Genomic DNA, 27,325 nt, shown 5'->3' on the forward strand with positions numbered 1-27,325 from the left:
GGGTGAGCCATATGTACATAAATTCTGCCCCCAAGAGCCCTGCTTGCCTCACCCGCCCTCGGGGGTGTCACCCGCCCTCGGGGGTGTCTACCGTCTGCTCAGGCCACTCTGGGTGCCCTGTGGGCTCCGGCCCGCTCGCCCCCCCTCCCCCCAGCGCATCACAGCTGCTGGAGGGCAGACCCCTCCGGGCACCGTCCAGCCCCTGCACGTTCGCCCACAGCTTCTTGAAACCACGTGGCCCTCGCTGGGCTGGCTCTGCTCTTTATTGTTTATTGGTCTGAGGCTCTCCAGATGCTAGCCTGGGTGGCAGGGCACACCTGGGGCGGGTGTGGGGGCGCGGGCAGGCTGGCCCTCCCGGGGTGGGCCCTGGGTCTCCTCTAGGCCTGGCGGGGGGCGCGCCCGACCCCGCCGGAGGCAGCGGCGGCTGCAGGCTGGGTCACTCTGTCGAAAGGGTGGCGAGGGCCTGGCGGGGGCAGTGAGAACAGATGCCCTCCTGCCCCCAGGGCTGGGCGTGCCCAGTGTGGATCCTGTCTGCTGAGTAGGGGGACCACGGCGTATCTGTGGCAATGCTGGCCAGCCTGCCCCTACCCAAGGCCCCAGGGTCCTCCCACCCACCTGTACCCAGCTCTGCTACCGCAGGACAGCAGGAATCGATGAACAACCCTATTTCAGTGAAAAACCACTCTCTGCTCCGGCCTGGCGAAGCAGGTTGGGGGGCAGAGCGGGGAGCGGGGGACTGAGGCTCGGTAAGGAGGCAGCGGGCGGGGGCGGGGGCTCCCACGGCTCTGCAGGGAGAGGTCCTCGAGGGCCTGTCTCCAGAAGCATCTGGGCACCAGGTGGCCGGAGGGCAGGGTGCAAGCTTCAAGGTGCCCTGGGGACACAGCCACTGCCCCTCACCCCTGCGGGCAGGTGCTGGGGAGCATGCAGGCGCCGGCGTGGGCATCGGCATTCGGCAAGCGGACCACGAGGGGGCTGGGGCGTGCGGGGGGCTGGGCTCTGGTGCCTGCTGGGGTCTCGGCCAGAACGCCCCAGGAAGCTCCGGGAGGCCCACGGCCCCGGAGGGTAAGGCACAGAGTTTTGGTTTCCCAGGGGCCCAGTCCCAGCCTGGCCCCGGAGGAGCCCCGCTCAACCACACGTCTGGCGGCCCACGGCTGTGTGGAGGCCGGCAGCGGGCACGCTCACTTGGCTTTGGGCTTACGGCCGAGGCCTGTGGGGGGCGAGAGGAAAGCATCATTAGGAGCAGACCTGCCGGGGACGGCGCCGAGGCACCTGCGTCGGGGTCCCCAGGCTCCTGCTGTCCCATCACCACTGCCCGGTGGGCCTACTGTCTCTGGGTCCGCTCTGACCCTGGGCTCTCGCTCCTGCACAGCAGGACTCTTCCGGGTGCAAGATGCTGGGATGCTCCCCAGCCAGCTGGCTCCTGCCCACCCATCCAGGCCGGATCTGGCCCTTAGCACACGGTCTGCCCTCACCGATCCCCGGCACCGCTGTCTCTCCCGGCGCTTCCCCAGCGGTGTCCCTCCTGCTCCCTTACGCTGTCCCCACCTGGACAATTCCTGCCACCTGCATGCCCCCTCAACTGGCCCTGCAAGGTCCCCTGCCCACTAAAGCCCTCTGGTCCAGGGGCCCTCTCTTGGCACCCCACCCGACGCCCCTCCCCCCACCCCGGCCACACCAGAGCCAGGCCCGTCCCAGGCCCCCCGAGCGTCTGCAGCAGACTTGGGTTTGGGGAGCATGCTTGAGAAAGATGGGGCAGAAAGGTCGGAAGTCATTCAAAGTGGAGCGCCTGGGCGGCTCAGGAGTCCGACTGTTGATATGGGCTCAGGTCATGATCTGTTATGACAGCTCAGAGCCTGCTTGGGGTCCTCTCTCCCTCTCTTCCTCTGCCCCTCTCCCATGCACGCACTCGAGCGCTTTCTCTCTCTCTGGCTCAACAATAAACATTAAAAAAATAATCTCAAGAAAGGGGCGCCTGGGCGGCTCAGCGGGTTAAGGGCCCGACTTCAGCTCAGGTCGCGCTCTGACAGCTCGTGGGTTCGAGCCCCGTGCCCGGCTCTGTGCCGACAGCTCGGAGCCTGGCGCCTGCTTCGGATTCTGGGTCTCCCTCTCTCTCTGCCCCTCCCCCAGTCGCTCACGCTCTCTCTCTCTCAAAAATAAACATTAAAAAGTTAAAATAATCTTAAGAAAAAAGTCATTCAGAGCACGGTTTCTATCCCAGCCCCACTGCGGGGTGCCAGGACACAGGGCCAGGGGCGGGGGGCGCCCAGGGCACCGCACAGCAGGGGTCTCTCAAAATCACCACCTTAACCAGGTAATTGATGTGAAGGTCACTGACCCCAGGGCAAATGGCCCCAAGCTCTCCTGGGGTGCTGGGGTCGGCGGGGGGACCCACGTCCCGTGTGCAGAATTCCTGCCCAAACGCCATAGGGAACCAGGTGGGCCGGGGGCAAGGGGAAACACCTGGAGTGAAGGTGTCTTCCACAACCACAATCCCAGAGCCACACAAGACAGACCGAGGCTGGATGCCTGGTCCTGGGTAGGACCTCATTTCCAAAAAGTCCAAACAACTGTGAACAGTATGACAGGCCTGCCTGGGGACACCTGCCTGGGGCTGCACATGACAGACCCTGACTCGTCCTGGGAGGGGGGGGGGGCGGGGAGAAGAGCCTTGCTCTCAGGAGACCCCTGAAGTCAGGTTCAGGGGCCAAGCGTTATGATGTCTAGAACTTTCAAATTGTTTTATAAAGTTGAGAGCAATGCTCAAAGTTGGCAGCAAATGCTGATAACTGCTATTTTTTGCAAGATTTTGCCATTTCGGGGTGAAGGGTGGGTGGTGTTCATTATGATCTTGCAAACTTCCTGTCGGGTTGACGTTTTTGCAAATAAAATCTCGAGGAGATGAGGAGGCTGGGATTCCTGCCTCCTGTCCCCGCCCCGCCCCCCCGGGGACCGGGGGACCTGGGGAGGGCTGTGTGGCAGCAGACGGAGCACCCCGGCCTGTTACTGGGCAGTGGGCACATGTAGCTGCAGGCCAACCCACGGACCACACAGCCCACTTGTCCCCTACACCTGGGGCCGGCAGCGGGGGCGGACCCGGCTCGTAAAGGACACGCCAGCCCAGCTCAGAAAGTAACCCCGGGAGCAGACAGGCGGAAGGCTGTCCCCGACAGTGAGGATAAACCGTAAAGACGGGAGCCCCTGACTTCCTCTGGGCGCCAGCTGAGGCCTAAGCCCCGGAGCCGGGAGCCGAGCCGGCCCCAGCAAGGCTGCAGGTGTGGGGAGAACCAGACGGCCCCCCCCCCCCCCATCGTGACACACCAGATCGGCACCCACTGACACAGTCCAGAGCGCAGCAGGGACCCCAGGCCTGTCCGTCTGCGTCTGTGAGCCTGCTGGGCACATCAGAGACACGGACGGTCCTGCCCGTACTCGGGGGTCCTGGTGCTATCGACCCAGGAGGTGCCTATCGACCCATTCATGGCCTCCAGGACCTGCCAGGGAGGGGAGGCCCGCCCGCTCCCTGGAGAGGGCCTGTCACTCACTGCCCCCCAGGAGGACGTGTGGCCAGACCAGGGCCGGAGGAGGGCTGGGGTGTGCCCTGTGGAGGGTCTCACCCGGAGGCTGGGAGTCAGTAAACCCCACGGTCAGCTAGGCTGGTCGGGACACTACCCGGAGGGCACCTGACTTGGTCTTGTCCACCCCGCCCTCTTGAGGCCCCTCTGCTGGGCGCACAGCTCTGAGGTCGCACCCGGCCGCAGCGGGGACACCAGCTAAGCGAGGCATGGCTCCCGCCCTTCCCGAGAGGGGGGGCGAGGCGGAGGGCTGGCAGGTCCCACCACCAGCGGCAGAGGAGGCAGGGGGGCTTGCTGTCAGGCCCGGGCGGGGGGGGGGGGGCTGCAGGGAGCGGGTTAGTGTCCAGGAGCGGCCGGGCCCAGGCCCTGCCTCTGCTCACCGTTAGTGCAGGCGCCAGGCGGGGTACGTACCTCACTGAATCACACAGAGTCTTTTTGTTTTATTATCGTCAGAGTCAGGGACAACCTCTGCTTCCAAATAAGAGAAACGCACTCAACGGCTTATTCCTGACCCACCCTGAGCTGGGAGCTGGACGCCGAGCCAAACACGGCCGGGCCTCAGGCGGCCCCTGGCTGACGGCCCCACCTGCCACTCCCTGCCTGAGGTCGCGCAAAGCGGTTGCCAGTGGGCCAGGGGCACGGCCACTCGGCAGCGGCCCCACAGTCGCCCTTCCCGCCCGCGGAAGGTGGGGCTGTGGCCTCCTTCCCCCAGGCCTTGGGGACGCTCTTGGGGGGGGGGAGGGGGGCAGGGGATGAGGGCCACTTGCCCGCTGCAGAGAGAGACTCAGGGCTCTGGCGTGGGACGGACGAGCTCTGACCCCAGGCCAGTGCCCCCAGGCCCTGTGTGACCTGCCCGCCCAGGTGCCCTGCTTCTGGGGCACAAAGGATGATGGGAGGGGAGCCCCAAGTTACCTTCCTGGTTCCTTGAGGGGCGCTTCTTCCTTCGCTTGCCCGTCCCCTTCGAGGCTCGCTCCCGGGTCCTGGGGAGGGTGCCGGACCCTGAGGAATCCATCGCTGCGTCCTCTGAGAAGGACCTGTCCAAGGACGTGTCCAGTGCAGAATCCGGGGCTGTGTCCTCCTGGTCCCCGTCCCCAGCCATGCCGGGGCCTGTGGCACCGTGGCCACGCGGGCCTGTAGCCTCCGGCCTGTGGACGGTGCTGTCGGCCTCGGCCAGGCAGGCGTCCCGAGGGCCTGCGGGGTCTTCAGCATCTTGGCTTGACCCCGTGGCCCCAGGGGGCTTGTCACCAGAGACCCTGAGAGGCTTTAGGGCCTGAGCCCCTCCCAGCACCACCGGCCAGGCCCCCGCAGAGGGCTGGGGGGCCTGGGGGTCCTCTGCGGCCAGGAAATCGCTGGCGTCGGTGTACCAGGAAGAACGCCTCCCCAGGGGCCCGGGCCCCTCCTCCTCCGATGGGTCAGCAGTGGGCTGCGGGCCGGGGGCCGTGGCATCCACGCGGTCCCTGCCGTGGGGTTCAGAGGCGGGGTGGCTGGTGTCTCCTGCAGGGTCTCTGGTGGCCACTGTGGACACAGGACATGGCCGCTGAGGGTGGGGCCCAACTCCCAGGCCAGCCTGACGGCGCCCCCACTTAGGGTGTGCTGGAGCGGGGGGCCTCCCTCCGTATCTGCTTCTACCGGAACGTCCCCGTTCCGCAGCACCCGCTGCCCCAGGAGGCGTCCCCGGTGGCCTCCAGGTGGGGGTTCCCGGAGAACAGCCCTCGGCATCCACTGTCTGCCCCGGGGTGTGGGCCTACTTCACCCCTGTCCCTCAGCCCCCGTGGCAGCCATGCAGAATGGAGTGCAGCGCCCCGCCCTGCCCCCCTCAGCACCCCTGAGCCCCAGGGACGGATGTCAAAGGCCCGCTGGCCCATCTCTGGCCAAAGGCCCGCCTGGGGGCTGTCACACCCGCGGGGAACCCTCTGTCGTGGCAGAGACACCCCAGCACAAGAAGGGTGAGCCGCTCCTCTGGCCCCACCTCCCACGGCAAGGGAGATGAGGGCTTCCTGGAGGAGGGGAGGCTCCGGGCAGCGAGGAGGGCGGGAAATGGCGATGAGGAGGTGGGAGAGGGTCTCACCAGGCACCTTGTCCCTCAGGGGGTCTCCGGCAGCCGCCTTGCTGCCCCCCTCCGCATCCCCTCGGCCACGGGCCGTCTTGCGCAGCTGGAAACCCTTCCTGATGTCGGCCAGCAGGGCATCGATGACACACACGTCCTCTTGCTTCCCGACTCCCCTCCTGACTGAGAAGCCCCAGGGACCCTCAGAGACGCGGCTCGTGGGGCCCCCCGAGCCCGCCCAGGGGACCTGGAGCCTGGAGGCGTGGGAGGTGCCGCCGGGTCTCCAGGGCAGGAGGAGCGTGGGCCAGATGCAGGCGCAGCCCCGTGGGGGCTCCCCGGGCCCCTGGCTGGTGCCTGGCCTCACCGGGCTTCCCATCCTCGCCCCGTGGCCTGCACGCTTCCTCCTCGGCCAGCTGCTGCTTCCTCCTCTCCGCCTTCGCCGCCTGCTCCTTCCGGTCCTTGTTGTCCTGCGCGGGACCAACACGGAGCCCGTGACCCCAGCCCTCGGCGGCCGTCCCGCCTGAGGTCCACAAGGGGCTGCGGGCCCACCTTCAGGGCGCGGAGGAAGAGGTTCCGGAAGGTCTTCATGGTGCTGAACGTGTCTTCCAGGGAGAGCTGCTGAGCGTCCTCACACAGGTAGCTGGCCAGCTGCAGCTTCTTCTGCTCGATGGCCTGGAACACCTCGTCCAGCGCCCGGGAGGCCTCGATGCTGGCCTGGGGGCGTGGGCACACGGTCACGGCCCTGGGAGGGCCCCTTGGGGGGGGGGTCCACCTGCCGTCACAGGGACACAGCCCGGGAGGGTGATGGCCGCCAGCACGGGCCCCCACAGGCAGTGGTTTCTCAGTGGGACCAGACAACTGGGTACCGCGGCCCCCGGGGAAAGGAGCTGCCTCCGGACCAGGGACAGCAGCGCCGCCCTGCCGCGGGGCCCCTCGCCCTGGCCCCGTCCTCCCCCACACTCACCCGGCCCTGCCCGCTCCACCCTCCCGGACTGGCCCACTGGCTGGAGGGGCCCGCCCCTGGACACCACCGGGCCATTGCTCCCCGAGCCCAGCCCCGCTCGCCTGGAGGCGCTGGGCGTACTGCTCCTGCACCTCAGGGATGCAGGAGGACACCTTCCTCTCCATTTCCAGAAGCTTCTTCAGGTTGGTGCTGGACTCCGAGCGGATGAGCTCAAGGTTGATCCTGAAAAGTACCCGAGAGTGCGCTGGGGTCAGGTGACAGCCGAGGTCCAGTCTCGTGGAGTCGGTGGGGGCCTCACCCTGCACACCCGTGGGGTCACTGGGGGCCCTCACCGCGTACACCCACAGGCTTCTGGAAGCACATCAGGGCTCTGGGAAGGGCCAAGCGGTGCTGGGGGGATGTGTCAGGACAGCGACCCCCAAAGCCTCGGCCCATCCTCCTAGTCTGACCCTCCGAGAAAGGTTCTGCAGCTCTGAGACCTGAGGACCTCCCATAGCAGCGTGTGCCTGGTGTTGGAAGGCCCGGGCCACCCTCCCCAGGGCTGCCCCTCTGGGCCGAGTGACCCAGGTGGATGCAGCCCCACTTCCCCGGGCCTCAGTTTTGCCATCTGTGCAATGGGCCTTGCTCACGGGCTGCTGTGAGGGTCAACCTTATGAAGGGTGGTGTCGCACTAGCCCCTGGTGTGGCCACGACCAGGTCACTCCCTCCCTTTCGTGGCCTCCGTTTCCTCCCCTAAATCATCTAGGGACAGGCCATCAGGCCATGATGGACCCGAGGTCCTATCCCAGGCCAAAAGCGAGGGTCCCACGGGCATCTGGGGGCCCGGCCTGGTCCAGCTGCCTTACTGGTCAGGACCAGGGGTGAGGGTCCCGGCGTGGGCGAGGCGGGTGGGGGGCACGTACCCCGCTGCCTGGGAGGGCTGCTCCAGGTCCCTCGGAAGCTGCAGGAGGTCCGGGTGGTTTTTCTCCACCTCCTGCAACAGAACGCGTCCGGTGAGCGCCACCGTGGCCCCGCCCAGGCCCCAGGGATGCCCGGGCCCCCGGGGCCGCCCTGCGGGCGCACCTCCAGCACGTGGTGCAGCAGCGTCACGCGGCTCTGCTGGGACTTGGTCTCCGTGAGCTTCAGCAGCGTGCTGATCTTGAAGCCGTCGGCGTCCCCCGTGTGGCTGCCCTACGGGGGTGGGGAGTGAGCGTCCTGCCTCCTGGGGCTGGGGGTGCGGCCGGGGGCGCAGCGCACTTACATAGTTGAGGAAGTTTCCTATCTTCAGGATCAGCTGGCAGAAGACAGGCAGCTGGTGGCTGGTGAGCAGGCCTGCGGGAGGGCGCCAGGGCAGAGGGAGGGGCGGGTGTCGCGAGGCGTCTGAGGCTGCGGCGTGGGGGCAGCACCCCTCGGTCCCCTCCCCCACGCTCCCTCCCGGGCTCAGCTGCAATCCCAGCGCGGACAGCCTCTGGGGCTCGGGGAGCAGGTCCGCCAGCGTTCTCACTGAACCCTCACGACCCTGGGGCAGATGACCCCTGCCCCCTTCTGTCGATGAGGGTGCTGAGAGGAACCTTCTAGAAGGTTGTAGCTGTGACCTCCCTGGTTCTCGGCTAACTGTCCCTTGGGGCGTCGGGGAGGGTGGCCCTCCTGGCCCCGTGGCCAAGAAGGGAGTGGGGGGCCACCGCGCGTGTCTCTGCCCTGTGGCTGTGGTGTATTCCTGCTGATCCCTCATCTGGAGAACGCGGCGAGTCTGTGCACATGTGTGTGCCTCTGCACGTGTGCATGCGTGTATACGTGCACACGTACGTGTGTACCCGCAAACGCACGCGTGCCTGTGTCTGTGTGCGCACGACTGCGTGCGTCTCTGGCGGGCGACCGCTCCCTCTCCTGGTGCCGAGTGCCCCGCCCCCACTCACTGTCGCAGGCGGCCAGCACCAGCTGGGCCTTGGGCTGCACCACGTCCAGCACGACGGCCGTGCCCTCACACAGCAACATGCACTCCACCCGCAGCTGGTAGCTGGGGACAGAGTGGGAGATCAGGGACGGGGCCCCCCACCTGCGGGTGGGCAGCGGCCGGGGGCTGAGACACAGAGCTCGGGGAGGGGTCCCACGGCCTGGCGCTCCAACACGCACTCCTGGGCCTCAGCAGGACGGGGGCAGGGCCCAGAGATGGCACTTCGGACCAGCTCTGCTGCACCGGAGGGCGGCCGCCTCCCTGCGGGGCACCCCTGGCTCTCAGAGCGGGCGGCTGCACGAGTGACCCGTGTGGCGCTCCTCACGGAGTCCTGAGGGAACCGCCTGCACAGCCCCTCTCCCCTCCCCTCTACCCCTCCCCCACTCGCTCACCAGGGAATGCCCAGCAGGAGGAGGTAGAACTGGTCGGCGTTGGCCAGCTTGGTCCGATCCTCCGAGAATGCGCGCAGGTTTTCAACCTGCAGACAGGAGACCACTCCTGGGGTTCCGGATCCCGTCCCTCCCAGGAAGCCCCCTGCCCTGCCTGCACCTGTGTGGACCGGCTTACCGGGGCTGCTCACGCTGCCTCTCCTCCCATCCGGCACACTCCGCGAGCCGGGAGCCCTCCCCCCGCCCCGCCCCCGGAAGGACTAGCAAGTCTCTTTCCCCGACTCACCTCGTGCTTCTCAGGGAGGAGCTTGAGGAGTTGCTTGAGGACCTCCACGTCAAATTTCGTGGTGTCCCCAGCCCGGATCATCGCAGTGACGTCCTCATTGGAGCTGCAGGTGAGAGGGGGTGGTTGGGATGGGAGGAGAGGGGCCTCATGTGGGCTCCCGGGGACCCTGCCAGTCGGGGACTGCCCTCGGCCTGTGACATCTCCGCTGGTCACACCCGGGGCACAGAGAAGGCAAACCACCTGCCTCGGCTGCACAGTAAGGAGGCCGGGGGCCGACTACCACACTCCCTTTCTGCCAGAGCACCCTCCGCCTCCCCCTTCCGGGGGGCTGCTCACGACACGGGCCATATGGTTCAGGCACCCCAGGGAGCTCCCTAGCCGGAGCCACCAGAGGGGTTCCCCGCGGATGTCTGGGTCTCAGGGACGGAACGTGCAGTTCCCAGAGAGGCCTGCGGAGGGCGCCGCAGAGCCCAGCGGGAGGTGCGGGCGAGGGGGCGGGGCAGGGGCGAGGCCGTGACGCCTGTGCCGCTCACCATCGAAACTGCTTCAGGAAGATGTTGAGGTTCAGGCTCTTCTTGGAGTCCAGGAAAGTAATCTGGAAAACACCCCCGCCCTGGTGTTGGTGCCCGGGGATCAGCAGAGGCCCCTGGCTGAGCCCCGGCCCGGCCCCACCTCCTTGGGCTCCTTCCTGGCCGGGGCTGCCACTTGCTCCTTGGGCTTGGCCTCGGGGAAGCAGAAGAGCCGCTCGATGCTGGAGAAGTCCGGCTCCACGACCTCGGCCCCCAGGCTGCTCAGCGAGGCCCACATGGAACTGTGCTCTGTGGACGAGGGGCCCCCGGTCGGGTTCGCGCCCACCCACCCAGCGGCTTGACGGACGGAGGGGGAGGGGAGGGGAGGGGGAGGGGAGGGGAGGGGGAGGGGAGGGGAGGCCCCCCCCCGGGGGAGGGCCCCCCCACCCCCGCCACCCCGTTGCTGTCACACCGTATGCATGTGGGCGCATACGTGCCCGTGACCCGGCTGGCAGGAGGCCCCGGCCTTGACCTTCTCTGGGCATTGGCACCCAGGGGCCTGGGCGCTGTGGGGCTGTGGCATCGGAGCCACCCATCGGCTTGCAAGGGTGCACGTGGGAAGAGAGGCCCTTCACAGGTGACCTGTGACCCGTTCCCGCCCCGCCCTGCCCAGACCTCCCAGGAGCTGAGTCCAGAGCAGAGATCAAATGGCCCTGGCCCACACTTGGGGGGGGGGGGCGGGGGAGACACGGGGGCCCAGGCGTGAGCACACATACTACCAGTCGGTATCGCAGGCCACCGGGGCCGGCACCCCCGCTCGGGCAGGAAGCCACTCACGAGCCTGGGGGGCCCTCACCTCACGCCAGGTCAGAGCCGGGCGGGGGCTCACCTTGCGCCACATTGGACGGCAGCTTCTGCCAGTTGAGTTTCTTCATGCGCACAGTGGGAGCGTGCACGCACCGGTGGCTTGGGACCCAGGCGGAGGAGCCCAGGCTGGGGCCCACGTGGGCCACGATGACCTCCTCCACGCCACCCGCCGCAGAGGGGCCGGAGGTACCCGGCAGGGGTGGGGGTGGAGGGGGGCCCCCGTCTAGGCCAGGCGGCGGGGGTGGGGGCGGGCACCCCGTGCCAGGGAGCGGTGGAGGTGGAGGAGGTAAGGCCCCGCCAGAGACAGGCAGGGGGGGTGGTGGAGGGGGTGGGGGGGGTGGGGCCCCCAGACCTGGCAGTGGGGGAGGGGGGGGAGGAGGAGGGGGCCCTGCGGTGGAGCCAGGGAGTGGGGGTGCAGGTGGGGGCGCTGGGGCCCCCAGGCCTGGCAGTGGGGGAGGGGGGGGAGGAGGAGGTGGGGGGGGAGGGGGCCCCGTGGTGGGACCAGGGAGTGGAGGTGCAGGTGGGGGGGCTGGGGCCTTCAGCTGTGGAGCAACCAGGTCCTCGAGGGCGTGCAGGCTGCTGAGGTCCGCCTCGGGCCTCTGGCCCCCCACCCCCGCCTTGGGGGCGCCGCTGTTTTGGGGCACGCTGCCCCTCCGACCCTGGCCTAGGTCAGCCTGGACACTCTTGTGGGCCTTGGTCAGGGTGCTGGGGCGTGGCCGCCCCTTGACGGACAGAAGCCGCTCCATCATCTCCTCCAGGGTGCATTCCTGGACTGGGGAGGGGGTGCCGGGGTCAGGGCCGAGGGCCGGAGGAGGTGGGGAGGGGGAGGTGGGACAGGCGTGGCCACTGCCCTCAGGCAGGGGGCGGCTACTCTCCCGCAGTGGTCTGAGACCCTGCTGGCCATGCATGGGGGGAGGGGGGGGGGTCAGGGCGGGAGGTGGGTGAGGGCTGTGGGCTGTGGGCACCGTGCCCGCTGGGCCCCACCTGCTCACCGTCACTGGCCAGGAGCACGGCCCGGTTCACCAGGTTCTCCAGAGCCTCCCAGAGCAGCTGGCTGGAGGGCAGGGTGGGCTCCAGGTACAGCAGGCCCTGCAGCACGGACAGCAGCTGGGCGGACGCCGGGGAGCAGCTCACCTGGGGGGCAGAGGCTGGGTCAGCGGGAGCACCTCAGCTTTCCGGGAACGTCCACCCCATCAGCACTCTACGGCTTGCAGGGCCCCGGTGATGAGCTGGGGTCACGGTTCCCTGACCGTCGCACCGGTGACATTTGGGGTGGGGCTGCTCTCCGTGCGGGGGCTTCCTTGTGCATTGTGGGATGCTGGTCCGGCCCCCGTGAAGCCAATAGTGCCCTCTGCCCCACTGTGGCAACCCTCATGTCTCTGGATGTTTCTGGATGCCCCCTGGGGACGCTCGCGCCTGGATGAGAGCCACGGTTTCTTTGAAGGACAGAAGGTCCCAGCCAGGGAGGGCCTGAGCTGGACCAGAGATCAGCCTCCTGGCCTCTTGCTGGTCCTGGGGCCCCTCAGGCCATTTGGCGGTAGCCAGCGACAGTCCTGGGGCCCAGGACAGTCCAGCTCCCTCTGGGCAGCCCAGGCCTTTGCGATACTGTCCTCCTGGGTCCTGGGGCCCTGGCTCTGTGCCTGTGACAGCCCGGACCTACCGCCAGGCGCCAGGCTCTCCCCTCTCCAGCCCCCTGACCCCTCACTGCTCCCTCGCGTCTCCACATCTGGCCCACGGCTCCGCTGGGGGTGGGGCCTACAAGGGCCGGGAAGGCAGCCGTGTCCGAGCCCCGGCGCCCAGGCCACAGTCCCGGGGGTCGTCACCTTGTGGAACACAGAAGTGAAGACTTCCTGGTGGTTGTTCATGTCGACGCCGCCGCAGATGCGCAGAAGCTCCTCTGCATCCTCCGCCTTGGCCTCCTCGAAGGCCTCCAACTGGATCAGCAGGTCGGCGTCCTCCAGATCCCTGGGGCGAGGGGGCCGGATGGGCTGAAGCCGCTGCCCCCCACCCCCCAGCCTCCCCCGGCCCTGGACAGACGCACGGACGACCCTCAGCGTGGCCCACGCTTCGCATGTGGCCACACCTCAGCCCGAGGCCAGCTCAGCAGCAGAGCCACAGGCCCAGGCTCCTCCCCCTGGCTCCCCACTCCCCAGCTGGCATCCCCGGGGCTGGGGTCCCACCCAGGAGAGTGGTCTTGAGAAGGCCCAGGATGGGGGTTCTCTGCTACGTGGATTCCCCAAATAAGTTTGAATTTCAGATAAACGACCAGTGACCTTTGGCATATGTATATCCTATACGACATCTGGGATATACTTACACGGAAGGAGCCCTCTTATTCAGCTAGGGGTCCTGCACTGCATGAGGCAACCCTAGCCTCCAAGGGCAGCTCCAAGGCCCCAGGCAGGGAGACCCCGCAGAGTGGCCCGTCTGGCACACTGGGTTGTCACCCGGCCTGGGTCCAGCGGCAGAAGCCCTCTCCTGCCCCTCTGGAGGTGCTGTGTGGGGCCCAGGGAAAGGCGAGCCTGGCTTTGGGGGACGGTGCAGGGGACTCACCGCAGACGTGTCAGAACGTCCAGCAGCTGCAGCCCTGGGAAGGGACAGGAGGAGTCAGCAGGCCTCAGAGGCTGCTGCCACCAGCCCCCCCCACCCCGACCCCAGTCGCTTGCACCTCTGATGCCTCTCCTCTGGTCTCCCCGTGGGCTTATTCCCACCCCCCTGAAGGTGGTGCCATTCCTAAGGGCCCAGGAACACTCTGGAGGGACACGTGGTTGCACCCACTAAGGGGTCATCCCACAGCTGGTAGGACCGGAGCTGGGGATGGGCGTCAACACCGAGAGGCCCCGAGTCCCCCGATGGGGGGAGGTGGGGGCCGGCTTCCCAGAGCCTTCCTCTGGGGTCCTGGGGCGGGCTGCGGGCGGTTACCGGTGAACTCCCCGCGCAGCTGGGTGCGGGTGCGGAGGTCCTCGGGGCCCAGGATGATGGCATTGATCACACTGAGCAGGGTGACGACATAGGGCACGTTGTCGCTGTCCGAGAGCTCATTCATGATGACGCTGAAGCGGTACTGCTGGCTGCACACGGTCTGCAGGGCGGGCAGGGGTCAGCACGTGCCCCGGGCCCACCGAGGCCCCAGGGTCCCCCGAGGCTCACCTTGTAGTGGTCCAGGGCATCCAGGGTCAGCATGTGGCCTTCGGGCGAGTAGATGCACAAGGCAGCCAGCAGCTCAAACACCTGCTTCTTGACCATCACGTTGGACGTGTCCAGAGCTGCCGAGGGGTGGGGGATTGTGGGGGAGTCTCAGCGGGGGCCCAGGCCCCCAGGCCCGGCTCCCCCCTCTCCCCTCCTGGCGGCTGGTCCCCCCACCCCCGGGCCTGTCTGAGCTGAACTCACACTTCCGCAGGTGGACACCAGAGGGCGCCCTGCACCGGCACACCGGCCACCTCCCGGGCTGGCCTCCCCAGGTGCCCAGACCCGCCTCTGGGACCAGAGAGGCAGACCCCGCAGGCACGGGCTCGCAGGCGGGGGTCCACTTGGACTGGGCCTCAGTTCTGAGAGGGGTCCCTGTTGGATCTGCCGAGGGCCACGCTGGCACATGGCCCTGGGCCGAACCCATGCTTCCATCAAACTCAGTACCGACTGTGCTTGACAGCCTGGGATGCCCCGTCGTCCTCATGGCCCCCCGCCTCCCACCTTATCCCCCGAGCTGGCACAGGGGGCACAGCCAAGCCCAGGCTGGGTAGGGCAGGAACGAGGTGGCCTGTGGCTTGCTCACCCACACGGGCACTCGCCCACCCCACGGGCCGACTCACCCGTCACTGGCCCCTCCTGGAGCCCCAAGCATCGTGGGGCCCGGGTGCTGCCATGGAGCAGCACAGGCTGGCAGGCAAGGGACACACAGTGATCCCTGCTCACTAAGGGCCACCTGAGGTTGCTCTCAAGGGTGGAAGACCAACCCTGGGCGCAGCCTTGGGAGACTTCCTGGAGGAGGGGAGCGGGAGTCAGAACTTAAGGAGTCAGGGGCGCCTGGGTGGCTCAGTCGGTGAAGCGTCCGACTTCAGCTCGGGTCATGATCTCGCGGTTCGTGGGTTCGAGCCCCGCGTCCGGCTCTGTGCTGACAGCTCAGAGCCCGGAGCCTGCTTCAGATTCTGTGTCTCCCTCTGTCTTGCCCCTCCCCCACCCATGCTCTGTCTCTCTCTCTCTCTCTCTCTCTCCCCGTCAAAAATAAATAAACATTAAAAAAAATAAAAAAAAGAACTTAAGGAATCAGCAGGCACACGAAGGCAGAGAGCAGCCTGAGCTGGAGGTGAAGCCCCAGGTGGTTGGAGAGGGCACAGAATGGGCAGGGGTAGGGGTGTGGGGGAAGGGGGAGGAAGAGGCCATCGGCAAGGGCTGGGGTTCCGGCGAGGCTCAAAGGGCTCGGAGCCAGGTGGAAGGCAAGCGGGACTCCAGCCGCCAGGGCCCGGACCTGGGTGGCGGGTGGTGGGAGTGGTGTAGGCAGAGCCGGGGGAAGAGGGTGAGGCCCCAACAAGCGCAGGGCTGGGCGGAAAGGCCGGGCAGGGTCACAGAACAGACCGGGCAACCAGGTGCGGCCGGTGGAGGACCAGGGCTCCAAGGTCACCTGGACGTCCCGGACCTGGGGCCGATGCGAACCCGGTTCCTCCTCCGGGAAGCCCTCCCTGCCTGCCCAGCTGAGTTCTCTCCTGTGACCCCAGCCCTCCTGCTGCCCTCCGGGGCCTGGAGCCTCCCCCAGAGTTACTAAGGGGCTGTCTGTGCCGGCCTGGCCTCCCGGCAGCCCGCGGCTCACCCAGGGAGAGCTGGCGCACGTAGGCCTGGTTGCTGAGGATGTACTCGATGCCCCGCTGCGAGTTCAGGACGGCGCGCACGCAGCTGATGCAGGTGAGCTGCAGGAGGGCGTCGGCGATGCGGGCCACCCCGCGGCCAGACAGGCGCGCCAGGGCCTCGAGCAGCAGGTCCAGGCCGCTCTGCTCCAGGAACTGCACCATCCAGCCACCGTCGCTGCTCTCCAGACGCTTGCGCAGCCCCGAGTAGTTGACCACGGACGGCATCTGCAGCAGCCGGATGCACAGCTCGGGGTCGGCGCTCTCCAGGTTGGCCTCCGTGGGGTCCGAGTCCTGGGCCCCCAGCTTCTCTTTCAGCGCCGCCCACTTGCGCTGCGCGCCCTCCTTCACCGACATCTTGCCGAACTGCAGGGCCGGAGGGAGGGGAGCGTCAGTCCCGAGCCCAACTCCGCGCCCCGGGTGCCCCACTGCTGGAGAGGCTGGGGCCGGTGCGGGCGGGGTCCCCTGCCTCAGTATCCCCACCCGCCCACCGGGTTTGCCCTGCGGGGGGTGGGGGGGGAGGGCTGCGGGCAGACCCTCGCCCCGTCTGGGCTGCCACCGCCCCCGGGCTTCCTCCGTGCCAGGCGCTCCTGGCCACAGCGGCTGGGCTGACAGCAGCGTCCCCCGCCCACCCGAGGGCCTCGAGGCGGCTACACCGGCAGGAATACCACTGACCCAGCGGTGATGATGGAACAAAAGTGGCGTCTCCGGGGCTCCCTTATCTTGTCCCGGGGCACTTCCCCTGCCCAGTGGACAGGGTCAGATAGGGACAGCGGGGCAATTCCAGGCCTCAGGCGTGTGCCGGGGAAGGGGCTGACTTGAGGGTCATGCCCGGTGCCCACCCAATCGCGGGCCCTCCCTGCGGAGAAGCAGCCTGCCAGGCCCTGGCTTCCGCGGCCCTGCGTTTGCCAACCAACGTGGACGGAGCACCGGATGTCCCCTCACACACACCTTTCCCCTAAAGAGGCCGGGCTGTGCCTCCGCCCTCGCCACCCCCGGCAAGCCCCCCTCCTCCGGCCCCTCGGTGGTGACGCCGTCCCGGACCGCGGCCTCTGGGGACCGGCCTCAAAAGTCAGGGGCAGCCCAGGCTCTCCGCGACCATGTATGGCTCAGGTTTTATATTTAGAGCCTGAGAAGGACAGCACGGGGCTGCCGAGAGGGAGCCCGAAGACCAGAGCGCGGCGGTACTGTCACGCCTCGCGCCCGGGGACGCCACAGCCCCCCAGCCCCCCACCGCGCCCACCTGACAGGACAGGAACGGGGGAGGCACCCAGAGAAGCGCGGTCACATGCCCACCGCCCCCCTGTTGGAAAGGGCAGGGCTGAGTGAGACTGCACTCCAGTCCGAGGGGGGCTGGGAGAGGCTGGCCGTCCAACCTGGCCTCGATCTCAGGGCTGCGGGACCTGGTAAGTCGGGGGGAGACCCCACGGACCATCTGAGGTCATATGTAGGAGATGCAGGCCGAGCGGGGTCGAGAGCCCAGGGGCCTGTCCCAGGCCTGGCTCTGGGCCCTCTGTGCTCACTGTGGTGCAGCTGGAGGCCTCCCGCCCCCTCTGCCTTGGTGACTCTTGGGTATTGTCCCTTGTGCTTCCCGGGCGCCCCCCCTCCCCCCACTGGCATGGCTGGCCTGGCCTTTCAGCAGCCCCTCCTGCTTGCAGTGGGCCCAGACCCGCACCGAGGCCCTCATCCTCCTGCCTGGCTGACTGCGCGACAGGCCCCTGGGGTCCCCCAGTGGGGCGGCCGGGGGGGTGAGGAACGGCTCTGGGCCCACCGGCCACTCGAGCCGTCTGAGCCTCCTTTCCTTGCCTGAATTTCTGCATCAGCCTACTGGGGGCATCCTGAGAGGGAGTGGGTGCGGTGTCCTTGCAGCGGGGTGGCCGGGTGGCGGTCACCGTCCCCCAGGAGCCCTTACAGCCCTCCCTGTGACCGCACAGCCCACCTGCTCCCTCAAGCCCGGCCCTCTTACCCCCTCCCTCACCGTCCACTCACCCAGATGCGCAAGACCTTCCGGCTGCCTCTGCCCACCCATTCCAGGCCCTGCCGCGGGCCGCCCCTCACACTCTCCTGGCTTCTCATCCCTGCTGACCGCTGCTGGCTGTGGCTCTGGTCCCTCCTGGGCGGCCTCCTGGTGGCAGGGGAGGGGGCCGCTCCCACCACCACGAAGAGCACAGCAGAGGGGCCTTCGCACACGCTGCCACGCACCTCGGGTGCTGCTGCCTAAAGACGCAGTCGGGACTGACCCTGCCTGCCCCGCCCCCACCCCCGCCCCACTGGCCCAAGTCCCTGTTTCCCTGGCACAGGCTGAGTGGCTGGAACATGACCTCTCCCAGGCCAGGCCTCCAGCATCCTAAGTATCTTCCCCGGCCAAGAGCCCCAGGGGTCCCTAGATGCAGAAAACAACCTCTCAGAGCCAGCCTGCATGGCCCAGAGCGCCCCACCGGGTTCCTGGCGGCCACGGGCTCTCCACCCCAAGGGACCCCACCTGGGGGGGCTCCCTTGGCCCGTGGGGGTGGGGTGGTTGGGACCACAGCAGCAGGCGACCGGCCCATCCACCGGCCTGTCCACGAAGGATCCTAAGCTGTGTGCCCCGGAGCTGAGTTTCACAAGCTGGCCATGCCCCACGAGGCACCGGGCTGTGGCCCAGTATGGAGAGGGCGTCCAACTAGGAGAGTGAGTTCAGCTGTGGGTAGGGATGACTTTTCTCCCTCTGTGATGCCACCAGGCTGCCTGGCCTCATCCAGGGCCCACCTGCTTAGGTCCTGGGTGGAGGATGACTCCCTAGAAATGTTCCAACTGCCCTTCAGGACGAGCTCCTGAATACACGGATGGACGGCGGCCAGACACCAGGACAGAACTCCGACCCACAGACTGCAGCCACAGCCCAGGAGGAAGCCCGCTGTCTCCACGGCAGACCTGCGGGAAGTCGGACCTCGCTCTCTGACGCACAACCACCCTGGGACAGTGTCCCACATGGCCGGGGCTGGATGACAGCTTCCACAGTTTCTGTTGCCACGTCCACCTGAGGACCAACCAGAAAGCCGAGCGCACTCCCCAAGCGATCACGCGGGCTGTCCCACTTCCCCAGGCCCCCAGCCCCTCCCCCGGGTGCCCCTGAGCCCCCCTTTTTCCTACAACGAAGCTTTCTGTATATAGAAAATACTTTCACATATTAACATATACATGCTACAGAACCCATGTACTACACGTATACATCGTATACACATAGATATTATATGTACTAAATAGTGATAATTAACGCATGTATTCTATACTACGTACATAGGCTGCACATGTACGTTAATGTGCATAATATTACACATGCCCAGTAAGCATATATCGTGTAACGTGTACGTACTACGTGAATACCTCATACGTGTGCACATGATATTACACATACATGGCAACAATTATATATAAGAAGTACAGATGTGGGGCGCCTGGCTGGCTCAGTCAGAGGAGCCTCTGACTCTTGATTTCAGTTAAGGTGGTGAGTTCGAGCTCCACATTGTGTGTAGAAATTACTTACATAAATAATTTTAATAATAATAAATAATTATACAATAAAAATTTTAAATACAGTAATTTTTAAAAATGAATGCTTAAAAAATATGCACCGCACGCATACATTGTACACGCACGTCCACACTAACAGCGAACATATATACATGGAACTAAAATACGAAGTGCTCCCACCCTCCAGCCTGCCTCGAGTCTGACAAACGCCAGTGGTGACCGACTCTTTGCCTGAAGCGGCTCAGAATAAACAGCTCGTTCCCATCCGGGTGGCGGTTGAGCATTTCCGCCCCGAGCCCCAGAGGGATTCGGGAGGACAGCGAGGGGACCTGCGTGGGAGGAAGCATGCTGGGAGCCAGAAGCCAGGCTCCTGGGCTCGCTCGCTGGCTGTGTGCCGCGGGGAAGTCCCTCTGCCCCTCTGTTCTCCATCTGTACAGTGACGCTTGCTGCGGGGCTGCCAGGGGAGAAGCTGGACCTGGTGGGGAGGGCGAGCGCCCGGGAGCGCTGTGGCTGTCGTAACGCCGTCCCCGGGCGTCCGGCCCTGCCCGACTCGTGGGCTGAGTGGCGGGCCCCCAGCCAGGCCCGGCGCCGAGACAGGGCGGGGTCGCAGGGACCTTCCCAGACTCAGGCCCGCCGGGCGGGGCGTGGCCAGCCTGCCGGGGGCGGGGCCACACGCTCAGGAATGCGCTCTCGGGGCCCCCACCCGCACGGGGGCGGGGCCAGCGCAGGAATTTGCATTCGCAGAATTTTTGCAGCCAGCACCGCCCGCCGTAGAGCACGAGGGTCTCCAGGGCCCGAGCCCCCGGAGGCGGCTAAGGCCTTACCCTGGACCTAGGGCAGCTGGGAGGTGCCCCCTCCCCAGGCAGTCCGCCCCCCCACCCCCAGCCCTGCACCAGAGGGACTCCGCAGAGGAAGGCGCTGGGGCTCCCGCAAGAGTGTGATGTCGCCCGAGATTCTCCAGCGTTCGAGTTTTTCTACCAATAACGTGGGGTTCCCACTGGGGCGGGGCCACGCCTCCCCCAGCAGACTGTGACCCCCGAAGGCAAGGTCTCCCTCCGAGCTCTCCGGGGTGAGCCCACGGCTCACGCGCGTTCACGGCCCGCGCTGCTGACTCGAGGACCTGGAGGAGACTGGACGCCGGTCCTCCTGGCCCCTCCTCGCGCACCCATCTGCCTTTCTGCCCGCACCTACATCCCGGCGCCCACAGGCCCGGGCAGCTGTGCTGACTCACGGCAAGCCACCGCCCCTGCCTGTCTGTCAAGCTGTGTGCGTGGGGGCGGGGGCAGGGTCAGAGCTGCCCCCCCCCCGCCCCCCACCTCAGAGACCAGCCCCTGCTATGCAAATAGGGAAACCGAGCCTGAGCGGGACAGCCTCCTGAGGCGGGCACCGGGCACCAAGCCATGTCCTGGGCACGGCTGCCGGGAGGCCCCTGCATGGGCCCAGGGGCGGGAGGGGGCTTCCAGCAGCGTGTGGCGGCGGGGAAGCCCGCACTAAGTGCCGGAGTTCGGCGCCCTGGAGGAGGGGGTTTGGCCTTCTGCTCCTAGATCCCTGCGAGGCCTGGAGGAGGGGCTGGGGGCCCTGGGCGGGCCGTGAGGGCCTGGGAAGGCACAGGCTGGGGACTTGGGCACCTGTGAGAGGGGCGGCCCTGCCAACATCCCCACTAGGGCTGGGGTGCTTCTGGGCCCAGAGCCAGTGAGGGCGGGGGCGGGGTGCAAACAGCGAGCTTGTCTTCCTTGGGGAGGGCGGGTAAAATGGCAGGAGCGGGGTTCCGGGACTGGAGGCAGGGGCTGCCACGCTGTATTTTTAGCTCCGAATTTTTCCACTGCCTGGTAACCCTTGGATTGTGTTTCCAGCGGCAATTCCCCCGGAGCCCAGGGGCAGCCGGGGCCCGGCAGGGTTGGGGAAGCCCCTGAGGCTGATCTCATTCTCCTCCCTCCAAGACCTTGGTTCCTTCTGAGCCTCGGGCACATACCGCCTTACCCACCAGGCTGCAAGCCCCCAAGGGTCTTGGGTGGGTCACCCGCCCTCGGGCTCATCCCGGGTGGGGGTCCAGTGCACGGTGGGCCTTGGGGAAGGAGGAACACCAGAGTGCCAGCCCATCACCTGCCCACCCGCAGGCACAGAGTGCGGAGGACCTTGGCCAAGGGGCAGAGTCCTCCCGCCGCCCGCGCCCCCCCCCCCCCCCCCCCCGTCCCCGCCCCTCTGTCTCAAGCTCCAACCCCCTGCTGCCTGCAGTCCCAGCACGGGGTGCAAGATCCATGCCTCCCAAGCCCTCACCTTGAATGCCCCGCTGTGTGTGAGGAGGCCGGCCCGGCCGCCGGAGCATCCAGCAATAAGACAGAAGGGGCGGCTTGCAGGCGGGTGGGCGCCAAGACCTTCACAGCAGTGTTGAATTAAAAACAGAGACAGGAAGTAGGACACCAAGCCGTACTGTGTAGGATTTCAACCATAAAACATATCACACAAGACACACGCCTGAATGCTAACAGAAGTTGCATCTGGGGTGAATGTGGTCTTTGTCATAATTAGAAAGACAGAAAAGGCCCCAAATCTCAGAGGGAACAGGGCTCAGCTCAGGTCACCAGGGAGGCCAGGCACTATGCCACCAGGATCTGGGGGCAGGTGGGAGTGAGGTCAGACACAGAGCCCAGGCCGGGCCTGTTTGCATCCTCCGTGGGTCCCACCCTCCTGGGTTAGGAAAGAAGCCACAGAAAGGGCTGCCCTGGTGTGGGGGATGGACTTGGCAAACAGGAAACGCCTGTGCGGGGGCGGGGGGGGGGGTACTGCTGATGCCGCCCCTGCCCCACCCCTGCCCCTCCCCTATCCCTCCCCTGCCCCTGTTCCCTGGGAGGAGGTTCTGGGACCGGGCTGGGGTGGTCTGGGTGTCCCCCTGACCCCAGCGGATGGCTTGCTGGGTGGGGAAGGACAGGAAGGGGTGGAGGCACCCACGCCAGGAAGCCGAGCTTTCGCTTCCACCTGCGCTGGGAGCTGGCAGGGACTGGGTCTGCCCTCACCTCCTGCTGTCACCAGGCCTCCACTCCCCCAGCTGCTTGAAGGGCAGGCCCAGTGGGAGTCCCTGGAGGGGGCTGGTCCCCTCTGACACTCCCAGGGGTCTGGTCCAGCGCCTGGTGGCCGGAGGCGTGAGGGGCGGGTGCCGCCCGCCTGCCTCAGCACAGGAGGGTGGCATGGGGTGGCTGAGGAGGTCAGCGGCGGCCACCGCTGCCTTCCGTGGCTGAGCCAGTTCCAACAGTGATCGCTGGAGGACAGTGACAAGTACAGACCTGTGTTGCCTGTGAGGAACTGGAGGCCCCCAGGTGGCAGGGTGGCCTTTGACTCTGGGGCTGCTGGACCGCCCGCAGGCCCCGCGCCTGGCCACAGCCTCCGCCCACAGGGGCTCTGCTGGGCCACAGGAAGACCTCAGGCCACCAGAATCCCTCCTCCCTGGGTTCTGTCCCCCAAGACCAGATGCAGCTCAGAGATGCCTCCTTCGGGAGGCCCCATGTCCCTCCTCTGTCCCCCTGCCGTCCTCAGGAAAGGCCTCTCCCAGGCTGGGAGGACACTCAGTGCCCAGGGAGAAGGGCTGGCCAGAGACTTCAGGCTTCGGGCCCGGCAGTGTGTGCTTGCCGAGGCCTCGGGGTGTTGGGGTAGGGCTCAAGACTGCCCACTGCCCGCCCTGGCAGTCCCTGCCCCTGGCCGGTCCCCGGTCCCAGCTGGAGGCTTCCTGCCCAGGAGCAGGGAGGACAAAGCAGCGGGTTGAGGGGGGGGAGGGGCCGCCCGGCACTACCAGGGCCCTGAGGGCAGAGGACGGCTCAGGCTCTGGCTGGGATCAGGCTCCGCCGCTGGCTGGCTGCGTCCCTTGGACCAGCCACAGGACCTCCCAGAGCTCTGGCCGCAGTCCTCGAATGGGGATGCGCGGGTCAGTGCCAACCCCTGGGCCTGCTGACAGAGCAACAGACACCATCCGTAAGCCCCGGAATGCGCCGGAAAGCGCCGTGCCCAGCTGCCCACCCATCCACTGCGCCCCCCGCCTGCTCCTCCTCAGCCAGGCCACCAGCGGCCGACATGAGCTGAGATGCAGCCCCCCACCGGGCAGCCCCCCACTCGGCAGCCCCGGGCCGCCTGGCTCAGGCAGCCAGTGCCAGCAGCCTGGCCCGCGCCGGTGAGGGAGACCCAGTGTCCAGCACAAGACCCCCCCCCCCCCCCAGGTATTTCTTGCCAGTTGCACAGGGCCAGGCCCATCGTGGGCTTGGTTTCCTCATCTGTAAAAGGGCCGGGATTTTCTCTGGGGACGCTGGTTTGGCTGAGCCAGCACTGCCTGCCTGACCTGCGAGGCCCCTCCTGGGCGGGACCCCCCACCTCCTCTTACAGGTGATCTCCCGGGTCCCACCTCTGGGCGTCCCTCCCATCACTCTGCCACCTCCGGGGGGCGGCCCCCCACTCCCCCGCCCCCACCTCCACGGCAGGGGGCTGGCACCAGGCAGGGGCAGTGGGGGCCTCCAGCAGGGCGGGGTCCCGCCCCGGCACTCCAGTCAGTGCGGGTGGGAGGGGGGACAGGCCGCGCCCCCTCCCCGCCGCCGGCCGGGCCAAGAGCGGACAGTTGACCTCCCTGCGGCTGTTCGAGGACGGCGGTGCCAGGCTGTACTTGGAGCAGAACCGGGCACCCGGGCACGGGGACCCGGATGGCGGCGGAAGCAGGCCGCACACTGAGGTCACACCCAGGGCCAGGCACAGTGGAGAGACTGATGCCCTCTGACACAGCTGGCCAGGGCCCCTGCTGGTGTCCACACCCACGTCCACCAGCACTCCGCAAGGCCAAGATCGAGCTCAGAGACAGAAAGCCCTGCCCCACGGGCTGTGTGTGTGCACGTAGGGGTGGGCACTGGCTGGCCCGGGCATGGTGGGGACGGGGGCAGTGCAGGGAAGCCACCACCCGGCGCTGCGTGTGTGTCTGGAACTGGCCTCCTCCTCCCTGACCCAGCATGCCCTGGGCTAGCCACAAGGCTAGGCTTGGAGGTTCGGCCTCAGTGGCACCATCTGCTAAATGGGAGGCATGGCCTGCCTCCACCTCCCCAAGTGTATCTCCTGGCTGGTCTCTCACCCACGGAGGGCCCCACATGATGGCCCTCAGCAGCACCGCACACGACTCCTTGCTCACGTCGGCCCCTGCCTTCCCTGTGGGGTCGGCCCAGGCCAGCCTCATGCGAGCAGGTGGCCCTGGGTCCACCTTCCCACCTTCCATCCTCTCCTTGCCCACGTGGGCCCAGCTCACAGGCAGGGGCGTGGTGGAGGGTGCCCCAGCAGCACACGGCGGGGAGGGTGGCCTGGCCGGGCAGAGAGCGCACGCTGTCCTCAGGTAGCTCGGTGGCCTAGTCCTCCCAGTGCTGTCACCACCCCCCTCCTCCCCACAGCAGCTGCCTGCCCACGTGCACTGCTAGGGAGTCACCCGGGTGGGTGCCCCAGGGCCTGCCCCCTCCCTTGTTGGGAGGCCAGAGGGTGCTGCTGGGCCAGGACGAGGCTCTCCTATTCCCAGAGTGGTGGTGACGCGGGACGGGGGATAGCCTTGGCCTCCAGGTGCTCGCCGGGGCCGGCCAGTCCTCACCCTGACCCCAGGAAAGCACTTTCCGTACGCCTGCTCTGGCCCACTGGAGCAGTGAGGTGAGCCCAGAAGCCCGGGGCACACAGTAAGGGCTTTATAAATGCATCTTGCCAGAGTGACACCACAGATTCTACAAGCCAACAACCCCGTGCCTCAGTTTCCTCTTCCGTGAAACAGATGATAATCACAGTACCCGGGCCTCACTGGTTAGGCGTGGGACTTGGAGGCCGTGGGGTGGGTCCATTCACTCCTTCGTGCATTCACCCGTTCTGCACACAGACTCCACTCAGGACCCTGGGACTGCTGCAGTGCACAGGCCAGGCTCGGGACTCGCTCTCAGGAGGTTCTGGTAGTGCACCCGGCAGAGGGGAGGCCCCGAGCAGCTGCACAGCTTCCTCAGTCACACCTGGGGAAGGTGCCGTCCAGCGGACAAGCAGCGGTGGCCCCTGCTGGGGGGACGGGCCCACCCTGACCCCTGTCTTGCTGCCTGGCCCAGGAGGAGGAGGAGGCTGGCGGTCCCGGAGCGAGAGCTTCCCTTGGTCTGGAGCTTTCTCTGCGCACTGGGTAGGTGGGCAGCTGGTGAAGAGACCCCACGCCAGCTCAGGACTCAGGCCGTCCGTCCGGTGTTGAGAGGTGGGCCCGGCAAGACCCTCCTTGCTAGGGGTGAGGCTGCTGGTGGTGGGGCCTCATGGTCAGATCCTCTCTCACACGTCCAGGGACCAGGCGCTTGGCCCAGCACAGGCACTCCTTCCTTTATAATGGGTTGAAACCACTTTCTCATCTTGGACACACAGGGTCCCCCAGGCCTGGCTCCTGCCTGGCCTCAACCTTCCGTGCCGGGCCCAGGTCCCCTGGACCCACTTCTGTCCACTGCCTTTCCCAACCCACTGTGTCCTCTGGGCCTTGAGCCAAGCAACTGCTAGACCCCTGCTGGGGTGCAGGGGGGAGGGGGCCAGGCAGCTGAGTCAGGCCTCACCCCTCCAACTGTGGGGGCACTCTGCCTCCTGGTTCTTCCTCTGGGAGCCTCAGGGAGTGCCCACACCCCAGGCCGGAGCCAGGCCGGCGGCGGCGGGCCCTGCACCCGCAGGCAGCGCCCGCCCGAGGTTATCCAGCTACCATCCACCCCTCCCCCGCCCTTCCGAACCTGCTAACTTTTCCAACCTGGAATCAACTGCGCTTTGAGGAAAGGCGAACGGAGTCTATTTAAGGTGAGGAGCGCGCGGTCCCGGAAGGTGAGGTGTTCGCAATTAGCTCCGACAGCCGTCAGCACCTCCACAAAGTGGGGGGCCCTCACCTGACGGTTAACTCTTTGCTGTAAATGGCTGGGTGCCAGGAGGGCAGCCCCACCTGATCACTCGATCCTCTGGGTCCTCTGCTCGGCAGGGCCCCTCTGCCTGTCTGCTGGCCCTGATGACCTGTCCATCGTCCCTGAGCCACTGCGTGGGGCCGGGACGGGGGACAGGGGACAGCTGGGGGCTGCTACCCCAACTTGGCTTTTTAAATTGAGAGTCGATGCTCTCCTGGTGAGGGATGGGGACAGTGTGAGGCCCCAGAGCCGGAACCAAGAGCCGATACTGGACATGCTGGGACGGCGGCACCCTCTCCCCCAGCGCTCCCTGCCCTGGACAGCACGGTGAAGGGGGTTAGGGCATTGCTCTGGGTCCAGGGAAGAGGTCCACACCTGAGCCACTGTCCCCACCGTCAGGGTACAGATGGAGAAACTGAGGCCCAGAGAAGGCAAGCGTCCCGCCCAGGTCCCACTGCCAGGTCCCACTGCCAGAGGGAGCAGGCTGGTGGGAAAGGAGGTTCCCCAGTACAGCTCCCCTGTGGGTGTGCCTGACCCCGGGCAGGTTCGTGGCCATCTTCGCCAGTCGGGGTCTCCGTGTGTCACAGTGGGACACTAACGCTGCGGTCACAGCTCCGGCCCCCATGCAGCCTGGGGCCCTGGGTTACAGAACCTCAGGAGGCTAGGCAGTCAGACCCCAGCCTGAACGCCACGGGAGCGGCTGCAGGCTGATGGCGCCTCAGGTCCCTCCCCAGGAAGGGGGTCCAGGGCCGGGACTGGAGGAACAGTGGGGGAACACAGAACCGGCCTCCCACCGGGAGGAACCCAGCGCAATGATGGGGGCTCTCGCTCCCCCAAGGCCTGCCTGCGGGGTGCCAAGTCCCCGGGTGCGCCCAGCTGCTCCCCTGCAGCTACAGACACAGCAGCACTCGCGGGACCCCCGGCCCGTGCGCACCTCGTGGGGCCACCGGACTGCCGACCCGAAGTTGAAGTTTATTTTCCCAACTGTGGCTGATTCATGGTCAGGATGTGGCAGCCGCGGGAAGGGGAAATTCTGCTGGCACCGGGCGGGGCGCTGGCCCGGCTGACCCCCGGCCACCACCGCGGCCAGTGCGTTCCAGCTGCGTCTCCGCGCGGGGGTCGGCAGTCAGGGCTGGGATGACCCCCGGGGTCAGCGCGGGGGGGTGGGGAGGGGGACTCCTGGGGCCCCGCCCGGGGGCAGGGAGCCGGGAGCCCGCCGCCTTGTGCCGCCACCCGGGGCGCACGCCGCGCTGCCCCAGCCCCCCTCCCCAACCCCAAGAGCCCCCTCGCTCGGACTCAGTTTCCCTGCGGCTCCTGGGGCGGGGGGCCCAGAGGCGCGGACTTACCGGGCTGGGGTGCAGCGACGCTCACTCGGGTCGGGCCAGGGGCCGCGCCAGGCCGCCCACCGCAGGCTCCGCACGGCTCGCGCCGGGCTGGGCTGGGCTCGGGCTCCAGCTCCGCGGGGCGCGCGGAAGAGGAGGTGCCGCCCCGCCCCGCCGGCATGC

At 67.2% G+C, this 27,325-nt stretch overlaps 1 protein-coding gene and 1 long non-coding RNA gene across 7 annotated transcripts; one reads left to right on the forward strand and one right to left on the reverse strand.

The window, feature by feature from the left end:
• Positions 1–241: 241 nt before the first annotated feature.
• On the reverse strand, positions 242–27,325 carry INF2 (inverted formin 2). Of its 6 annotated transcripts, none has more exons than XM_086708646.1 (23): positions 27,167–27,325; positions 15,372–15,771; positions 13,718–13,833; positions 13,490–13,649; positions 13,121–13,154; positions 12,391–12,532; positions 11,560–11,701; positions 10,590–11,339; positions 9,864–10,009; positions 9,725–9,786; positions 9,192–9,294; positions 8,909–8,994; positions 8,479–8,579; positions 7,824–7,894; positions 7,646–7,753; positions 7,486–7,556; positions 6,685–6,805; positions 6,169–6,333; positions 5,984–6,086; positions 5,641–5,802; positions 4,485–5,087; positions 3,984–4,040; positions 242–1,207 (listed from the first exon to the last, which is right to left on the reverse strand). In XM_086708646.1, exons 2-22 carry the CDS (start codon positions 15,760–15,762, stop codon positions 3,985–3,987), a joined length of 3,693 nt encoding a protein of 1,230 aa, XP_086564772.1. In that variant the 5' UTR covers positions 15,763–15,771; positions 27,167–27,325; the 3' UTR covers positions 242–1,207; position 3,984. The 6 variants fall into 6 exon arrangements, with proteins under 6 accessions (XP_086564772.1, XP_086564773.1, XP_086564770.1 ...); XM_086708647.1 differs by lacking the exon at positions 27,167–27,325 and adding an exon at positions 21,196–21,217; XM_086708644.1 differs by lacking the exon at positions 27,167–27,325 and adding an exon at positions 17,395–17,639.
• Positions 16,375–19,182, forward strand: LOC147579647 (uncharacterized). Its single transcript, XR_015251967.1, has 2 exons — positions 16,375–16,811; positions 18,128–19,182. It is a non-coding gene; the product is annotated as an uncharacterized LOC147579647 (long non-coding RNA).

This window comes from Puma concolor, chromosome B3 (genome assembly GCF_028749965.1).
Source record: "Puma concolor isolate L17-30 chromosome B3, mPumCon1.1.hap2, whole genome shotgun sequence".
NCBI lineage: Eukaryota > Metazoa > Chordata > Mammalia > Carnivora > Felidae > Puma > Puma concolor.

Bases quoted from the DNA above. Each gene is read 5' to 3' on its own strand.
- INF2 (XM_086708644.1), bottom strand. From the start codon at position 17,481: ATGAGAAGCCAGGAGAGTGTGAGGGGCGGCCCGCGGCAGGGCCTGGAA. The intron at 13,834-15,371 runs GTGAGCCGCGGG...ACCCCTCGGCAG, and splicing joins CGTGCGCCAGCTCTCCCTGG to CTCTGGACACGTCCAACGTG. The intron at 7,557-7,645 runs GTGCGCCCGCAG...GTTCTGTTGCAG, and splicing joins TGCTGCACCACGTGCTGGAG to GAGGTGGAGAAAAACCACCC.